At 43.6% G+C, this 18,777-nt stretch overlaps 1 protein-coding gene across 4 annotated transcripts in view; it reads right to left on the bottom strand.

Annotated features, from left to right (window-relative positions):
* Positions 1 to 948: 948 nt before the first annotated feature.
* The window catches only part of ep300a (E1A binding protein p300 a), a 28,174-nt gene continuing 10,345 nt past the window's right edge, over positions 949 to 18,777 (bottom strand). For 2 of the 4 annotated variants that reach the window (XM_042396550.1, XM_042396551.1), the window contains exons 12-31: positions 18,195 to 18,280; positions 17,561 to 17,713; positions 16,024 to 16,515; positions 14,794 to 15,202; positions 14,495 to 14,613; positions 13,470 to 13,533; positions 12,887 to 13,062; positions 11,999 to 12,087; positions 10,759 to 10,869; positions 10,015 to 10,071; positions 9,816 to 9,893; positions 9,635 to 9,702; positions 9,183 to 9,333; positions 8,747 to 8,893; positions 8,492 to 8,605; positions 7,995 to 8,160; positions 7,600 to 7,767; positions 7,190 to 7,351; positions 6,661 to 6,942; positions 949 to 6,504 (exon numbers count right to left, since the gene is read on the bottom strand). In XM_042396550.1, coding sequence (XP_042252484.1) covers positions 3,268 to 6,504; positions 6,661 to 6,942; positions 7,190 to 7,351; positions 7,600 to 7,767; positions 7,995 to 8,160; positions 8,492 to 8,605; positions 8,747 to 8,893; positions 9,183 to 9,333; positions 9,635 to 9,702; positions 9,816 to 9,893; positions 10,015 to 10,071; positions 10,759 to 10,869; positions 11,999 to 12,087; positions 12,887 to 13,062; positions 13,470 to 13,533; positions 14,495 to 14,613; positions 14,794 to 15,202; positions 16,024 to 16,515; positions 17,561 to 17,713; positions 18,195 to 18,280 — 6,329 coding nt within the window. In that variant the 3' untranslated portion in view covers positions 949 to 3,267. The remainder of the gene's footprint in view (positions 6,505 to 6,660; positions 6,943 to 7,189; positions 7,352 to 7,599; positions 7,768 to 7,994; positions 8,161 to 8,491; positions 8,606 to 8,746; positions 8,894 to 9,182; positions 9,334 to 9,634; positions 9,703 to 9,815; positions 9,894 to 10,014; positions 10,072 to 10,758; positions 10,870 to 11,998; positions 12,088 to 12,886; positions 13,063 to 13,469; positions 13,534 to 14,494; positions 14,614 to 14,793; positions 15,203 to 16,023; positions 16,516 to 17,560; positions 17,714 to 18,194; positions 18,281 to 18,777) is intronic. The other 2 variants (XM_042396553.1, XM_042396554.1) reach the window with 1 other exon arrangement.

Genomic DNA, 18,777 nt, shown 5'->3' with positions numbered 1-18,777 from the left:
TTTTTTTTTTTTTTTTTAAGGGAAGGTAGTCTGACTCTTTTGGGAGAGCTTTTAGTCACCCCAAATTTATATTTCAGCCATCGCTTGTGAGATTCTTTTATCTTTAAAAAAGGATCAAATGATGACTTTAATGTGCATCATGGGTCATAATGATGCATTTTGCCATTATATAGACAACGATCTTATTACTGTCTAATATTTCCCAGCACAGTCAGCTAACTAATAGCGCCAATATTTAATTTGTGCGACACACTAGGACATGTGGATCTTTATCAGTATTGGTGATTAAATGTTATCTCTACCGAGGCGTTTCCTCTTTCACTTCACTTCGCTAGTCTGCATCATAACAAAGTTTTAAAAAAAAGTTAATGACTCATGTTAAGTTGGCCTATGGTATAAATCAAGTTTAACCTTGTATTTATCTAAAACAGTGTCTGTAATATTCCTAATTTTATGTTTGCCATAGATTTGGACATGTCTAATTCCACTTCAAATGTCAAGTATTATTCCATTATACTAGTTCTAAGTACAGTATGCAACCTTGAATTCTTTATGCTTTGCCTCTTTAAGTTAATGGTGAGACAAATTTTGACAACTCAGTACTATGTAAGATATTAAAAGGGGGTGTTGCAGGTTTTTATTCCCAAAGTCAAGGGGAGGGCCCAAAAAATATATTAATAATGTTGAGGAGGGTCTTTCTTTTTCAAAAAGTAACTTTAAAAGAAACTTTATTTAACCCCCCTCCCCTCCCAAATAATTTTCATACAGACTCTTTAATGTATTTATGTATTTAAACTTACTTCATAATTAATAAATGGAAAACAAATGTCAAAGTATTTAGATTTTTCCTGGATCTGCAGATACTGAATTTCCATTGAATGATGCTCAAATGTGACAAATGGTCATTTCTTCATGTGCAGATAATATCAATCAATAGCAACAATCAAGTATTTTTCCAATGGTACAAACATACTTTATTGTACAATTAATTTATTGGCAAAAAACAATCAGACCACCAAAATAACTTAAAAAAAGAAACTAATGAAAATGGAGCAACAGTTATTTTTGCTTTCTCTCAGCAAGCACCAAAATTGTTAACAAGAGGAACGAAAAAGTGGTCAAAGATTCCATTTGAATACTAAACAAATATTTAAATAGTCTTATTTCCAGTCTCTTTTTAGGAGAAGAAATGATAAAAACAAAACTATTTGTTCAGTTGCCATCAGTTTGTACAGTGACTCAGTATGTTTACATCTATATTCATGTACATGAAACATTTCTTCAAAAAGGATGGTATAATATACTCCACGGCCTCCCCGGGGCAAACTGAATGACTGTCTGCAGTGTCTTTTTGCATCACCATAACATCTTTAATACAAAACAAAACATGTTTTATCTAATAATTCCTGTAGCTTCAAGTTTTATTTCCAAAAAATAAAATTAAATAATATATCTATATATAAAAGACAGTTTTTCCTTGTTTTTTCTTATAAAATAAGTCTCAAGATATATTGCCACCTGGTTCTGATGCGTTCCCTCCCCATACCCAGCAAGCCCAACCTTTTGAGAAAAATAGTGAGCATGTGAATATTGTCTTCAGTCCTCTCCATAAAAAGCTAAATGACCAAATTTAAATTCTTTCACATCACACCTCTAATCAACCCCTGCCTCGGCTTTAACTTTGTGCGGCTTTCAACGTCTTAAGTTTTGAGATTGTTCAGGTGTGTGACTTGTTGCAATAACCCCTCCCTCCCTAAAACCTTGTCAAAAATACACAGAAAAAGGCGCATTGGTGCTTGTGACCTACTACACCTCATACTGTACCTTTTAGAAAATATCTCAATACTGTACAGTAGCTCAGGAGTACTTTTGTAGTTTTTACAGATACAGCAAATATCCAATCAAACAAGAGGGGAAACAAGCAGCAGAAAATAATTTCTCTCTGCTCATAAGGTTTTAAAGTATGTACAGTTCTTTTTACATCTTTCACTTTCATTACAAAAAAAACAGTATCTAAGTCCACCATTTCTTACTTTGTACAGTACTAACATTGAATTAAACCTTGTGGCTGAGAGGCAGTCATGAGGATGAGGAACAAAGGGGGGAGAGAGAGAAAAAAAAAAGACTAGTGAAAGGGGAAACCGTTGGGGTTGAGGACACAGGCAGGACTTTCTTAAACCTCTGCAGCCCAAAAACATGACAACTTCATCGACCTCTTCTCCATATCACAGTTCATTAACAAAGTTGTAATATATGTACACGCGCAACGTTTTAATATCGGCCAGCTGGAAACGGGCACATATGCCTCCGACAGCCGGACGATCAGGCATTGACAGTTCATCCCTCCAGTTTTGGGGTAGGGGTGGGGGGGGTTTCGGGGTAAGGAAGGTGTGCACATTCATAGGATAAGTGGAGATGGAGGGTGGAGAGGTGGCCCGTGGGTGCAAGGACTTCTATCTGTTCTGCGGATCTGGCCGTTATTTGCAGAAAAGAATACGACCAAACCCGCTGTCGATCTCGACCACCCCCCAAACACTGTTAAGGTTTAATTCAAACCTATAAAGCCTGTCCAAAAAATAAAAACGCACCTTCCCGCCCACCAAATGAAAGTAAAATATTCTATATATATACGTGAATTTTTGCAGTCGCCATACAATGTACATTGCTGCGTAAAACGGTCCAGAAGACGACTCCTGTAACGGAAGATATGTTGATGCTTGTTTTATGATCCATTCAGGGAAAAAAAAAAAATTATAATAATTCAGAAATAAAATATACTTATTCTCTGCAAAATAGATACAATCATGACTGGGTATTTCAGGAGAAAAAACAAAATAAAAAAAAGGTACATCGTGTCAACTCACTTTAATTTTTAGCCACATTTAAAATCTTAAAAATATTGATAAAAAGGCAAAATTTTCAGTCCCCAAAAATATTGTCATAGACTAAGGAAGAAACATCTTCAACCTGAAACATTGCCCTTCCACCTTTTTGTACACAATTGGCAAAAATATATAGATATATATTAACAGCAATAACTTACCATTGTTTTAATTTATTCATTTATTGACTTCTAAGATTTATGTTGCATCTCCCATAGGAAGGAAGCTTCAGTTCTTATTTATACATCACAAAAATATTTAAATAAAAAATAAAAACTTCTAAAACCCCAAAGCTGTAGTCCCGCCTCACTCTCCTTTCATGGCAGTTTGTCATTTGGGGCGACTGATCAGAGCATCAAGACAGAAAGACTGTATGGAGTCAAGGCTACATAAGGTCTAAACTGTTGTGGTTAATGTTCGTTCCCAGCTCCTGGTTGTTGTTGCTGCTGTTGTTGTTATTCCCACCCAACATGTCCGACGGCCCCCCCTGCCCACCGTGCATCCCTGTCATCCCGCTCAGCTGGGACATGATGGAGTTCTGGTCTGAGCTGAACTGACCGGGATCTACAGAACTACCTGGCTGCTGCTGAGATAACGGCTGCTGCTGGGGTTGTGGAGGTTGGGGCGGCGCCATACTGGGGTGATGTTGGCCTATGTGGCCCGGGTGAGGGGAGCCAGTCTGGGTCTGCGGGGATATGCGATGAGGTGAGGGCTGAGGTTGGGAGGAGGGCTGCATGCGTGGGGACGGGCTGGAGTGCGGAGGCTGCGACTGTGGTCTTGGCGAGGGCTGAGGTGACCTGACCTGACTGCTGAGCGACCCTGCTGGACCAAGTCCTCCTTGTCCTTGGAGATGGGGGTGGGGGGACTGAGCCATCTGCTGTTGGGGACTCATAGGACTGCTGTGCTGGGCTGGAGAGCCTCCACCAAGATGCTGCTGCTGCAGGAGCCTCTGGTGGATGTTCTGGTGAAGCATGCCTTGGGACGTCTGTGGGAGTGGGGGCCCACCACCACCTCCGCCAACTACACCTTGCTGTTGTTGCCCCTGTCCTGGTCCGCCTTGTCCAGGCTGGAGCGAAGGTCCTCCTGGTCCTCCAGCACCCCCGCCTGGCCCTCCATCTTGTCCTTGAAGCCCACCCATTGAATTTTGCTGCTGCTGCTGTTGCTGCTGCTGCATCTGGATCTGGTGCTGGAGCCTTTGCTGGAGAGCTGCAGCTACTTGAGACACAGTTCCTGAGTAGCCCTGCTGCTGGCCTATCTGTCCTGGCCCACCCTGTGGCCCTCCTTGCTGCTGCTGGGGAACCCCTACTCCTCCACCCCCAGGCTGGGGTTGGGAAGAGGGGGGTACTCCTGGCTGTCCCTGGCCAGGCTGCATGAAGCCTTGCTGACCTTGCTGCTGTTGGAGTCCTTGAGGCTGCTGGAACTGCCCGTGGTTACCAATCTGCTGCTGCTGCTGTTGTTGCTGTTGTTGTTGTTGCTGCTGCTGCTGCAGGTGTCTTCTCATCAACAGCTCTCTGAACTGTGGGTTCATATTGGACATGTTGCCTTGTTGCCCTGCTTGCATTGCTCCATGTTGTTGCTGCTGCTGCTGCTGCAACGCAGCCATTTGCTGTTGCTGTAGGTTTCCAGGCAACATTGGGCGCTGTTGTTGTTGTTGTTGCTGCTGCTGCTGTTGTAACTGCTGAATCTGAGCCATGGTGGGCATATTCCCTCCCCCTGCTCCACCCTGAGCCATATTCATTCCTGGCTGGCCTGCCTGGTTCACATTAACCTGCTGCTGTCCATCCATGTTGGCCAACTGGTTAGCCCCAGGCCCTCCCACACCAGGCAGCCCTCCAGCAGCCCCCTGGAACCTCACACCTCCAGGGCCCCCTTGTGGAGGCCCTCCTGGTCCTCCAGGACCACCCTGATACCTGGCTGCTCTCTGTCTGATGAAAGCAGCCATAAGGGTTGGGTTGGAACGCAGGATGTTGAGGACTTGCTGCTGTTGAAGGGGTGAGCTTGGGGAGCGCAATGTTCGTAGGAGATCCTGTAGCGCTGCCTGGGGTAGGTTTCCTGATCCACCTGCTATAGAAGCAGGTGCCCCTGCTGCCCCTCCTGATACACCCATTACCTGCATTAGCCCACGGTTTCCTGGTTGTGGTTGTTGCTGATTCATTGGCTGCTGCTGTTGCTGGGCAACTGCTGGCTGCTGCTGTGGTGCCATGTGACTCATCATGCCTGCCCTTTGCTGTGGGTTCATGGCTGGTCCCCCAGCACCCCACTGCTGGTTTGTTGGCTGAAGTTGTCCACCACCTCCTTGCTGTACTTGCTGGAGCTGCTGCTGAACTTGAGGCGGCAACTGAGATTGAGGACCACCTTGCTGCATCCCTGCGAGCATTCCCTGTTGCTGTGGGTCTAACATAGTCCTGCCTACAACTCCCTGAGCCTGGGGGGGCATGCCCTGGGCCCCAATGTGGGGCATGCCCATCTGGGCCTGGGTGTTCTGATGTTGAGGATGTGGGGGTATCATGCCCCCCTGTCCCAAGCCACGGATTTGGGCTTGGGCCTGGACCTGAGCCATCTGTCTCTGGGACTCTGCGAGGCGCTGGATTTTTAGGGCTGTCTCTACAGCAGCCAGAGGGGGCCCTTGCTGCGGGCCTTGTACAGGCATGGACCCCTGGCCCTGGTTGGGTTGTTGCTGCTGTTGGGGTGGGGTGGCTGGGCCCAGTCCAGGTTTTCCCAAGGACTGGTGGAGAGGAGAGGCTCCTGGTGGTCTGGGGTTGTACGGAGGCAAACCACCAGGGTGTTGCTGCTGCTGCTGGAGTTGTGGGACATTTGGAGGCTGCTGCTGGAGTTGAGACACCATCTGCTGCTGGGGAGAGTTCATCATCCCCCCTCCACCTCCTCCACCCATTGGCGGATATTGATGATGTAGATGATGTTGAGGAGGCATGGTACCACCTTGCTGCTGGACCTGCTGTTGCTGTCCCGGAGTTCCCATTCCTCCCATTCCACCCATCCCAACTGCCTGCTGCTGAGGGAGAGCGGGCATGTTCCCCTGGGTGGGTGTCTGTGGGGTGGGAGGCTGCGTACCTACAGATGTAGGTGTACCAGGACCAGTTGCTCCATTGTTAGCTCCTGGAGAGGGTAGGCCATTGCCCCCAGGAGTTCCTCCAGGAGCAGGCTGGCCCGCTCTCTGCATGCTGGCCATCCTCCTTCTTAGCATCTGGGCTTGCTGGAGCCTGTGCTGCAGCTGCTGCTGTCGGAGCTTGTGCTTGATGTTCAGACAGAATGGGACTGGGCACTTGTTCTCCTGACAGTGCTTAGCATGGTAGCAACACAACGCGATAAGCTGCTTGCAGATGGGGCAGCCACCATTGGTTTTTCTCTTGCAGCCTTTTGTGTGCTGAACAACACGTTTCATCTTCTGGCAGGACGGCAGAGAGCAGTTTGCGTTTCGACACTGGCAGGCATGGACCAAGGACTGAATGCAGCGCTGGATGCTGAGGCGACGAGAGTCTCCAGGGCTCTGAGTGGTAGCGGCAGTCTGGTTGCTGCTCTCATCATCCAAACCGAGACCTAACTTCTCCATCTTGTGCTCATGCCCCTTAGTGTTGTAACATGTGATGCAGAGGTCGTAATCCTGTGAGGGATGACATGAATGGCAGTTAAAAATGTTTAGAAGTGATAAATGGTAAGTTTTAGAGTATAATAACTACTACAACCTACATATCATCTTTTGTCAATACCTGTTACCACAAATCAAACCCACCAAAACAACCTCCCTTCCCCAACTCACCTCACAGACGGTACAGTGGAAGCGAGTCTCCACGTGGTGCTTGCACAGATTGCATGTGTAGACGAAACGGTCCTGGCTTTGGTTATGCAACTCCACCAGCATGCACATGGAGCTCCACTTGGACCTCCTCAGCGAGCTGAACTCCAGGTGTTTGTCCCGGGCCAATGTCAGGAAAGCATCACGGCCATCCATGAGATCACATGCCATAAGGGGATCCAGGTCTACAATAGGGGGCAAGGCATTTGCCATGGGGGCTGCGATCAGCCGGATCACAAAGAACACCTAGGACGGGAGAAAGAACAGATGAGGGAGAGGTGAAATGAGGCCATGTAGCTTGATGGGTAGAGGAATGGTGGTTGCTTTATTTTAAAAACGGGAAGAAACAGGAAGCCCATTCACATGATCCTCTTTTATCAATCTGCCAACAATAGTAGCTGCAAGGCAGAAATCAGCTAGTTTGAGAAGGTGTTACTCCAGTCCACTCACTTCAATAAATCATGTGAGAGTGATATACTTATTTTTCTTATACCTCTTTGTGTTTTTCCATAGTGGCATAAAGTTTCTGTGAAAGGTCATTGGAGACGTTGGGCATCCCTGGCTTCTTCTTATTGGCTCTGCTCAGACTGCTCTTGTTCTTACTCGTCTTCTTGTTGTTCTTCTTCTTTGCATTTTTACTGTCACCTTTCGTGTCCTGCACAAAAAATAAGGGGAAAAAAATTACTCAGAGATCACCTAATCAACAAGCTCATGTGTTTACGCATCAACCAGAAACTTCTCTTCATGATACTGACACTTTTTATCCCTCAATCACAACAAAATATATACAGTACCAGTCAGAAGTTTAGACACACTTAAAGGGAATGAATGGGAAGGTGTGTCCAAACCTTTAACTGGTCTTGTATATAGACTCTACATATCATTAGATCACATGATTCTTACATCAATACTCTCATTCGAAGTGCTGTTCTCCTCCCTTTTCCTCTCCTCCTCCTCCTGCTCCAGCTCTTTGATACTCTCCTCCAGCACGTTGGGCCAAAAGTCGCCCTCGAAGTAAGGCAACTCCTTGGCACTGGTCAAACGATCCTCTGTCGCTTGCTTGAAGATATCCTTTTGGAGTAAATTGAAGATAATTATTTAGTTTTGCATAGATATGATCAGAATCAGTCATTACTAGCAAATATGTACATTGATGTTGTGAAAAAATAGAGACTCGAGGTTGGAGAAGTATGCTTGTAAAAGGACGTTCTTTACCTCAAATCCTGATTCTCATAAATGACCATAATTCATAAATCACAACATAAATAAAGGAATTAAGTTAAATGTGGCCTTTCTACCTTGTAGTCGTGCACTATCCGCTCTGCCACGGCTTTGTCCAACATCTTCTTGTACCACTCCTGGAGGCGTTTGGGCTTTGGGATCTTCTGATCTGCAGGGTGACAGTGGAAGATGTAGTCGTCCCCTTCACTAGGTGGACAGGCCCAGATGTGGCCAGTGGTGTAGCTGAGGAGTAAACACAAGAGATCACACAAAGTGAGCATGATGCTAACAGACCAGGCAAACTGAGCGTTGTGATGGAACACGTCAAAACAAGGGTTGGCAAACCGTCTTTGACTGTGCTTTATGTCATTTTCTATATGTTCATACCTCCTGTTTTTTTTTTCCAATAAATGAGACCATGTTCAGTTCCTTATCCACAATGCTGATTATGATGTATCAATGTAAATCAAGCTTAAATCAATAATATAAAAACTATTTCAAAAGATACATTTTGCATAAGCATTCAGTTACACATGACCAAAACGATATGCTTTCTGTGAGCAGCAGCACTTACCCTAACTTCTTGACATACTCCAAGTAGCCAATGAGGATTTCATGGTAAACTGCTGTTCTTAGACTGCGAGGCCGAAAAAAGTGCACACTGTCCAGGTAGGAGATATATACTCGCCTGAGTGGGTGAAAGAGGAGTGAAATTCAATGTAAATGTCTAAAACAACTGAAATTGAATTTATTTGTTCTTTCATTCCATTTTCAAGTAGACAAAAAAAAAGAAAAGTGATATGTAAAATATTGTTTAACATGTACTTACCTCTGGTTGGGCTGAGGACAGTCGGACCCGTACTCTTGAACATGCATACCAAAGAAGCAGACGTCTGCTCCGTCAATGTCTTCAAATGCAAAAAGGGCTTTTGTCCTGTAGGGGAAAGACTCTGACATCTCTCCGCTGTCCACAAATCTGGAGACAAAAACATGAGTGAAACTTAGAAACTTATATAAACTTACCAACAATAAAACCGAGAAACAGAAAAAATAACAGTGTTAATGAAATATTATTTACTTTTTACATCAACAGATTCTTCACTAGATATGAGAAGCCACTATTTAAACTGTACCAGAAAATATTCAGTTGTGTGTCTTCTTGCTTTTCCCCTGAAATTTTGGCATTTGCAAGTAATTTCTACAAGCCAAAAGCTAGAGAGAAAGATCAGCTTGTGTTGAAGTCTGACTGTTTCTACTTCCCATACCTGGACTTCATGCCTGGTTTAACCTCCACCACTTTGTCAGAGACGTGCACCACACGAATGGAGACCTCTCCAGACTCCGGGTGGTTCTGGCGCTTCAGGAAGTCATTCACCCTCGACTCTAGGTAACAGCCCAACTTTGTCTGGGGCAACCCTGTGCCGGAGAGAGCCAGGCAAAGCATTTTTACGTTTAGTTAACAGCTGATAAAAACAGCAGGGAGAAAAATGACTTGAAGCTATAAGTAACCTGTTTATTACACATCTATCAAATTTAAGTTTTCTCATGAAACTCCAGGTGCAACTGGCTCACACTGTTAAGGTAGAAAATCCAGACACAAACTGTATGTTTCAGCAAAATGGAGAAGTTTGTGCTCTGTGTGTGTGTGTGTGTGTGTGTGTGTGTGTGTGTATGGGTGTAGTTGAGGCAGAAAGGAGTGGAACATATTACCACTTACTTTTGGCACAATACTTGTTCTCTTTCCTTGTCTTATTGGTCTTCTTTAAACAGCCATCACATACAAAACTGAGATACAGCAAATAGAAAAAAAATTTAATTAAATAAAAAATATATTTAGCGAATGACATCAGGACTTTCACATTATCCTTGAGAACTGGAAATAAAAAATAGCGACTCACCCCGATGGCCAGATTGTGTCATTGTGCAAGACACAAATTTGGTGCATCCTGCGCCCACAGTCCATACATTCAACAAGCCTGAAGTAAAGAGGGATTGAGATACAAATTATACTCTTTATTATACTCTTTAGAACCAATTTGGTTTCATCTTGTTACCCCATGCTAAGATATTTGAAACATTTGAGAGTGGTCAACTTACAGTTCGGGATCCAGTGTGTCATTCTTCTTCTTCTCAAACTGATCTTTGTTAATGGATCTGAAAGGAATTTAAAAAAGGTAGTGTGACAATATGTAGAATAACAAGAGGAAACTGTCAACACACAAGCAAAACAGGTTCAAAAGTATCAAAGGATCTTATAGTCAAAAATATTTTGCAGTGGCAGTGCCATTGACAATTATCACCTCTATTGATTCATAATATTAAGCCATATAATACAGTGATGATTCTGAAAACGTGTACTATAATCATACTGAGATGGAGCAACTTTTTCAAACATGTCTTCAGATTTTTGGCCAAATTCAAAAACACTTCAAGACTGGGAAATAACCAAACGTATTTTCTATACAAATACTTCACATGCTCATAATTTATTAGACACCCAACTTGCAACATGCAGCATTTTAAATATACTCTTAAAAGATTTTTATAGATATGTAATGCAGTCCAGTTGCTAGTCTACACTTTTTATGTGTGCGTATAGATAAATGCCACAGTGACGTCTTTACAGGATTGTTAAGTAACAACCAGAGCTGCCGGCCAAAAAATGAGTCAGTTGTAGAGTTTTTCAATAGCTGTCAAACCATTCAAATGATGTTATCTTAGCTGGAAGGTCAATGGAGCTAGTTAGTTAATGTAGAGTATATAAATATAATGTTTCAAAATGTCAGGACTTTTCAACCTTTATGTGGAGTTATCTTTCTTGTTAAATGCAGAAATACTTACGTCTGTGGCTGGGTGGGGTCGTCGCCCAGGGAAACAGTCTCTCCCTGGATCTCGTTGAAACACTTCTCGCAATAGTGGTACCTGTTAGCAAGAAGCCCAAATTTTGGTGAACTACACCGTTCCGCCCACAGCACAGTCAATCACAGACAGCGCACGGGAGGGCAGTCACCAAGTGGTACAGGACATGGGCAAGGCAGGGTGCCACAAGCAGGGCAAGCAGGAAGTAGGAGCGCGGGACAGCAGGAAGTCGTCACGCAACAGCCAGTCATGAGTTTGGAGGGGGTGTGGGTAGGGGTGGCGGGGTCAGGGGAGATGGGGGATGGGGAATGGTTTTGGAGGTGCATGGTTGGTCAAGGCAAAAGCAAGCCAATGCGGATATCACAGCCATTGGAAGGGAGGACAGACAAGTCATATAGACCAGGAACAAGACGAGACAAACATCCAAGACAACACACAGCAGAGAGCCGAGGCAAAGCACAGATTAGCAATTTGGACATGAGAGGATGGGCAACAACAATCACCATCACAGCTAACAGAGCAGGAGCAGAATCGACAGGAACTAAATGGGAGAAGGGAACTGGAATAGGAAGTTATAACACAAGACATAATACACACACTGAACAAATGTGAACAAGTAAGCACAGACAACTGCTCAGCTGTTTGTTCATTCCAACAGTTCATTTTAAAGTCGGTCTTTTCACATTCCAGTACGGTTTTCATGGGTGAGTAGCAAGACTGAAGACAGGTAGAGACAAAAAAAAAAAAATAGTGGTGTGGACTTTACAGGTCCACACCACTAAAGAAGAAGATTTTATGCAAAACCGCAAACAGCACCAGAGAAACAAGACATTGTCTTTGGTTTGTCTGACACCAACACCTTCTGTGTTGATTATAGATTTATTCAATCAAACTATGAACAACTGCAGGAATGTGATAAGAGAGGACCAACTGTTAAAATGCCAGTGCATTAGGCACCATATGAAGGTATTAAAAAAAAAGGGGGAGAACATGAAGTGAAGGGAAGCGTTTAGGGAAACAAAATTAATCAGATGAACACTTGGTTTCTACCTCATTATTCTTTGACAGGGTACAAGTCAACTTTTACTTTTTCAAAATGCAACCTGTTTCAATCTTTTCCAATGAATCTCTACTATAATCCCTTCTGCTTTTTACCAACCCATCCATTCATGTAGTCCTCCCTCCACCCTGCATTACATGGGAGTTTTCCCTCCCTCCATACCTGTTCTGGTAGCTGAAGTAAGCAGCGTCTCGGGGAATAGTGCACAGCTGCTTTCCATAGCAGCACAGTGTCTGAGGAGAGAACTCCAGCTGATGGCCAGAAGCAAACAAACAGGATGAAAAACATTAATCATGGTCAACAATAGTAACTTTAGACAAACCCACCTCTGCTAATCAATACTAGTTTACACTAACTGCTACTCCATATGATAGGATTAAAGTGACCTTTAAGTGAAATATAAACATGGTTTCCCCAACAAGACTTTCAGTGGACTCACATTATGATAATATGATTATATTATATATCATTTTATCTCCCTGAAGAGCTGAGTGAAGTCATTTCTGATCGGCTTAATGTTGTGAAAAATAATTACAGCTAAAGTCTCATTGTCAGAAGTCAACCCTTTAGCCAGCCTCTCAGGATAAGGGCCAATCAGTTTTGTTTGCCTGCAAAACCAAAAATAGCAGAGTCTAATGAGATCTGAAATGTGATATGGCGGTGGTGTGTCCAAGGCCAAATTTAGCTATGAACCCACTTCGCTGCTTCCATTTTCAGATGTGAGTGAGGGGAGGTAAATTCTGCATCTACATACTCAAAACATTTATACGCACCACCTTATCGAGACATATTCTCAGTTCTATGAAAATGTCAAACTGTTATTATTTTTTACACCCAGTTAAACTCTGCATTTCGCTGGAAGGCTCCGTTCACCTGTTGATACGAGTCACAGGTCAAACAGTACTAAGAACATGTTTTGTATGTATCGGTGCAGCCTGTTACTTTATCAAGTTAAGATTTACATTGACTTCTTATGTTTCAGCATCTCAACTTAAACATCACCCCACACCAAGAGATTTCCATTTCTATCCATCGAGCATTATATCTCACCTTCCTGCCGCAACAGTAGCCCAGGCCCTGCATGACAGGGTCGATCTCCTGTTCAAAGACCTCAGCCAGTTTGGAGCAGTACTTGTAGACTCGGGATGTTTTTCGATTGTACAGCCAGGCGTTGTTGAACATCAGCCAGATGTCATCCACGTACTGCCATGGATCCTGGTACTGACCTACAACCAAAACACAAAGCATGAGATGATGGAAAGAGAAGGACTCTCCTGGGTCTCATTGGAGAATCTCCTATAAAAGCAGCAAGAAAGTCAGGACTCGCTTGTAGAGATTATTGTTCATTTCCTACCCTGAGTAAAAACCAAAATTAATGTTAAATAAAAATACAGACAGTGTATTCTCCTTTATGCTGTCATTTATTTATTTTTTGCATTTCTTTATATCCCCATTAGCAACAACCAAGGTAGCAACCGCTCTTCCTGGGGTCCACAAAGTGCACAAATAATAGCTTCACCACATCTACACTTATTTTGATTCACTTTGGAAAGAAGCAAAGGACAGTTTAACAAAGCCTGTTGAGTTTCTCAGGAATTACAAAACCTTTTAGCATTAAGCAGCAAATACTAACCTGTGTCTAGCTTTCGCTTGATAGTAGATAAGTCCATGGGGTTCTTCACAATGTCAAAGTAGTCCTGCAACATCACAATGAGCATGTATTAGAGTTGAGCAGTTTAAATCAAGTAAAGCAAGACAAGCTGCTCAGTTCACACAAACTGAGGGAACTACAAAAAAGATGTATAGATTGTGGCAGTTACTACTACGTGGGGAAAAGAATACACACATAGACATGTCAAATACTACACTAGAAAAACCTCCTCGCGGTTGTATGCCTCCTTAAAACAGTCAAGTTACAGTTTACAGCCATATCTGTCCAGATTCATATTATATTTGTAGTGAAGACTAATAAAAAGATATTAAGTGTATTTTTCTTGTATGTGTTCACATGCTGCCAATAAAGCTGATTCTGATAGAACACAAAGTTGTAGACAGTTGTTGACAGTAGACGATGCTTCAGATATGGATGATGCTGCAAAGAAGCTACTGATTTTAAAACTTGGATGCTTCACACACATCTTCAACAAGGCAGCACGAGATCTATACAATCACCACAGTTTCAAGGTGGGCAACTGAGATTAGTGTCATCTATTCACTATCTGACCAAATGTGAAATATGGTCACAATCTGCCCTTCTGTTCCTGAGTTGTGGCGTTGAATAATGGCCAGAAAAGTGTTTTTGCTGAACATGATGATCTCATAGTGAAGTTGACCTTTGACCTTTTGGATATAAAATGTCATCACTTCATCCTATTACATTTGTGTGTCATAATTAGCATATGAATTCTTCAGTTTTGTGAGGTCACAGTGACCTTGACCTTTGACCACCTAAATCATCGGCATCGTTTGTGCCAAATTTGAAGAAATTCCCTAGAGGCGTTCCTGAGATATTGTGTTCATGAGAATGGGACAGACAGATAACCCAAAAACATAATGCTCCGGCTGCTGCTGTCGCCATCGCGGAGGCATAACAAGGGGCACTGTGGTTTATACAAGGCATAGGAACAGATAGTCCTCAACCTCAGCAGGGATACGTACAGGTATGCACAGCAGTTGTGGGTCAACGGGCATTCTGAAGGGCAGAGACTCTGGGTCTTGTCTGTAGAGAGACTCCAGAGTGGGCATCAGGGCCTGACGAAGCTCCTCCGGCTTGAAGACTGGGAAGAGAGTAAGAGATGAAGGAGTGATAAAAAATGGTGCTGCTTTAATTAACCCTTTGGATTCCATGATAAAAAGCCTCAATTTGGATCAATAACAATATACAGTGAGATGTTTAAAAAAGGCATACATAAGATCAGAAGTTCAAGTTTTCTGGTAAAAACTTAAGTTCTCCTTACTCTTCTTTTTTACTGGAGCTTGTGGAACAACCGCATCTGACGTCTCCTCTTCTTCTTTTACCTCCTTCTTCACCTCTGGTTTCCTGTCTTCCGTCTTCACGCCCGACGTCGGCGTTGTTGTTGATGTATCCATGGGAACTCCTTTACCTCCCTCTCCGGAACACTCCTCCTTTTTCAGCTCTGATTTCACAGGTTTTTCTTCCGTTTTGAGGTTGCTGAGCTTCCCTCCTTTGGAGCAGCTGCCGGCGTCACTTTCATCGTCCTCATCCTGCTGCTTGACCTCCATCTTGGAGTCGAGGTTGGCGGCTGAGGTGTTTGACTGCGGCTGCTGGGAGGAAGTGTCCAAGCTGCTGACAGAGGCTGGAGTCAGAGCCTGACTGTCCGCAGCGAATGATCCCTTTTGGGACAACTAGAGACAGAGAAAGAAACAAACTCAGATGCATGGAAATAGGAAACGTGAGATAATGGTGAGATAATGATGCATTCATGGGAACAGGATGAATGGTTTTATCATAACTGTGGCAATGTATGAAAAAAGGAATCAAAAATAATCCTTAAATGCATATAATATAATAGGATTTTCCAACAAAACAATGTGTAGATTCATACAAAAGTTATCCCTCTCAATCATGACTTATGACCCACTAGAAGTGTGTAGTGGTGTATTTATCTACTCTGCCTGTATTTTCTTATTATTTTGCTGTGCTCAGGACACTTCTGGGTTGCAACCTTCGGGCAGTGGGTGTGTAGCCCCCAGCCAATAACAGCGCGCAGAGTGTATAAAAACATGTGACCAGGTGCCAGATCATAAGCACACGTAGAGGAAGCTACGAAAATGGTCTACACAGCGCCAGTGTACTGCCTGTTCAACAGTTGCTTGATAAATTGCTCGTATTGTCTCTCTTACTGCCGGATTTTGTTGCGCTTATGGCAGTGAGCAGTCGTACTCAACTCAAGTAAAGTCCATTTTCATTATGTCTGCTGAGGACTCTGCTCTGCAGAAGACTGCTGTCCCCTCTGTCTGTGTGCGTGTGCGTGTGTGTGTGTGTGTGTTTGTGTTTGTGTGGAGCTCAGCCCCGCACTCGTGCATTCAGAAACAGAGAGCAAAGGAGAGAGACGTTGAGCTGGGGAGGAGTGGAATGCTGTGTTTACAAACAGTAACCAACAGTAACCAACAAATCCCACATAGTCTGCCTTTAAGGACTCGAGTTACGGTTATGGAACACTGACCGGAGTGCGTGGCAGTTGAGCACTGTGTGGCGTTGAGCTGGAGGCCAGTCCAGGGTGAGATGGAGTGGTGGAACCAGCTGCCCCAATATGCGGCTGTTGGAGGGGCTTGTTGGAGCCGGGGCCCTGGCCAAGTTGGTTCTGCTGCGGGGCTGGAGGTGGAGCCAGCTGTGGTGCATTAGGGGTGTGTGGCTGTGGGGTCTGGGACCCAGCTAGTCTGGGGGGTGTCTGGTGAGGGGTAGGGGACCGGCTGTGAGCAGGGGAGGGCGAGCTGCCACGCATGGCTCCCAGGTGGGGGATGGAGTTGGGTTGCTGGTTTGTGTTAGATGGAGTCATTGAGGAAGCAGGGGCTCCAACAGCTGAGTTGGGACCTCCGCCACCCACACTCTGGGGACCCATAGGCCCTACAGAGGGGACCCCGCTGGGACCACTGGCTGAACCTGGCTGCGCTAGAGGACTAGCAACTGGGAGAGAGGGAGGAGTGCCCATCTGCGTCTGAGGATATAAGACAAGGATGAGGGTAAGGACAGGAGTGACAATCATAGGTATATAGAAAGGTATAATTCAAGAAGAACATTAAACACGTATGACATGAGATCACTCTTAAGATCCTTTATACAAGTTGAATAATATGTACTTAAGAAAATCTAGACATTAAAGGTTTATAACAACAACAACAGTGCCCAAGAAGCGGAAGCCGTTTATTTAGTCCTCAGCAGTTCAATTCTACCCATTTTTGATTGAAGAACTTTTCGATGAACCCAGGAACATTTTTTAGGAACTCTACATTTTGACATTTAGTTTCCTAAGCCATAGCTCCTGCCCCATAAATCCCCTGCTGGGTCCCTGGTAATACTCTCAGATTGCCCAGGAACTATTGGGGTGTAGAGTGTTCCTGGTTGGTCAGACACTGGCATTTACACAACATTTTACCATAGCTATTTTTAAAAACCTCTGACAGCAAGGCAGCTGGATTTGCGAGATCACGACATCACGCGAGAATCCATCTTGTCAGGCTTCAAATTATGCACTTGGTGGTTTGGACCAATCAGCGTCCTATGAGGATTCTTGTGTGATCTCACAAATCTAGCTGCCTCCAAGGTAAGATGGTAATTAACAGACGTTTAATACAATCACCTGCCAAGTATTTTTTTTAAAGTGTCTGTCCGTTTCCAAACAGTTTCCAAGGTTCTGTGATGGTTCTGTATAACAAACCATCTGGTGCATCAGATTAGACAGTAAGCACATTTTTGTTAATTTTTTCTGTTTTGGGAAACAGAACCACAGAGAAGACTGAAGAGTTTAATCCAATTTTGAATCCTTCCACCGAGCTCAAATTTATGAAGAGATTAAACAGATTTTATTCATTAATTCTATCAACACCTGACATCTAAAATAACATCTACAGATAACTGTAGCTGCAATTTGTGCTTCCGAATTTTAACGTCTTTCTTTAGTAAAGACCAGTTTGGAGCAACGTGCAGCTTGACACACATCTACTAGCAGGGGATCTCTGACACACAACTACAGGTCACTTTACCTGTGCCATGCCTCCCTGTGCTCCAGGTTGGGCCATCCCAGGTTGAGCTGTTCCAACCCCTGGTCCTGAGCCAGGAAACTGCCCCTGGGACAGATACTGGTTCTGCAGCTGATTGACATTTGGCTGCCCCATCCTGGGTCCAACCATTCCCATCTAGAGGTGTATGAGAGCATGGGCAAAGTTCTTACAAAACGTTTCTACCAAGCAGTTTGATTAAAATAGCGTTTTTGTAAGCTAGTTCAAACAAAACACAGCATGATAGGCAAGAAAAAAAGCCCTCTCAAATATTAGTACTGTTGTATCTACCATTAATGGATATGTTATTAATAAAGTTGTTAATGATAAAAAATAGCAGCAAAGATTAGTAGTAAGTAGTAAGTAACACAAGCCACCACCGAAATATTGGTAAATAATTGTATAAATATTATGTGGTTGGTCATTTTAAAAACATTAAGACTCTTTTGACAGGTGACAATTTGTCCTTTCATAAAACTAATTTTTGAAACCTCTAGACACTGAGGATTAACAAAAACCAATTACATGGATTAAAAACAATCTTCTGAGTTAAAGAAACTAAGGCAGAACCATGGCTTTAAAACAAAACAGTGGGACAAACGCTTTATTCGGTACTGACCTGGTTGCCAGATGTTCCCATGGGGAGAGGAGGCGTGGATCTCTGGCCCATGGACTGCATCCCCATCTGATTGAACTGATTCATACCTGACAAAACACAGAGACTGTTATGATACAACACATAACATTTCATGTGGAAACTACACTACATATTTTGTAAAAGTGTCCTAAACACAACATACTGTCAACACCAGAGCAAGGAAATATTACAAGCTTCCAGTCTGATACCTCTTTTATGTAGATTAACATTTGAGCTGATACAACAGGTACAATGTGTTGATTTGACCATAAAGTGATCTGACTATAAAGCAAGGACTCTCTCTGTCTGTATATATGTCCTTTGCATATCTCGAGGACTGCTCATTCAATCTACTTCACACTTGGTGGGTGTATTGCTGGGGACCCAAGGACATGCAGTGTCGAATTTGGTACAATTTGGACAGGTGATGTCCAATATTAATTTATTTTGAATAAACAAGCGATCAGTGTTCTGTGCAGCATAAACAGAGCTTTTAATCAAGAATGGACAGACTCTCACATGTTCATTCTTCCCACAGGCAGTTCGTCTGGATTAGCGAAATAAC

The sequence above is a fragment of the Thunnus maccoyii genome, chromosome 20, assembly GCF_910596095.1.
Source record: "Thunnus maccoyii chromosome 20, fThuMac1.1, whole genome shotgun sequence".
Classification (NCBI taxonomy): Eukaryota; Metazoa; Chordata; class Actinopteri; order Scombriformes; family Scombridae; genus Thunnus; species Thunnus maccoyii.
This window is presented reverse-complemented; position numbering and strand designations above follow the sequence as displayed.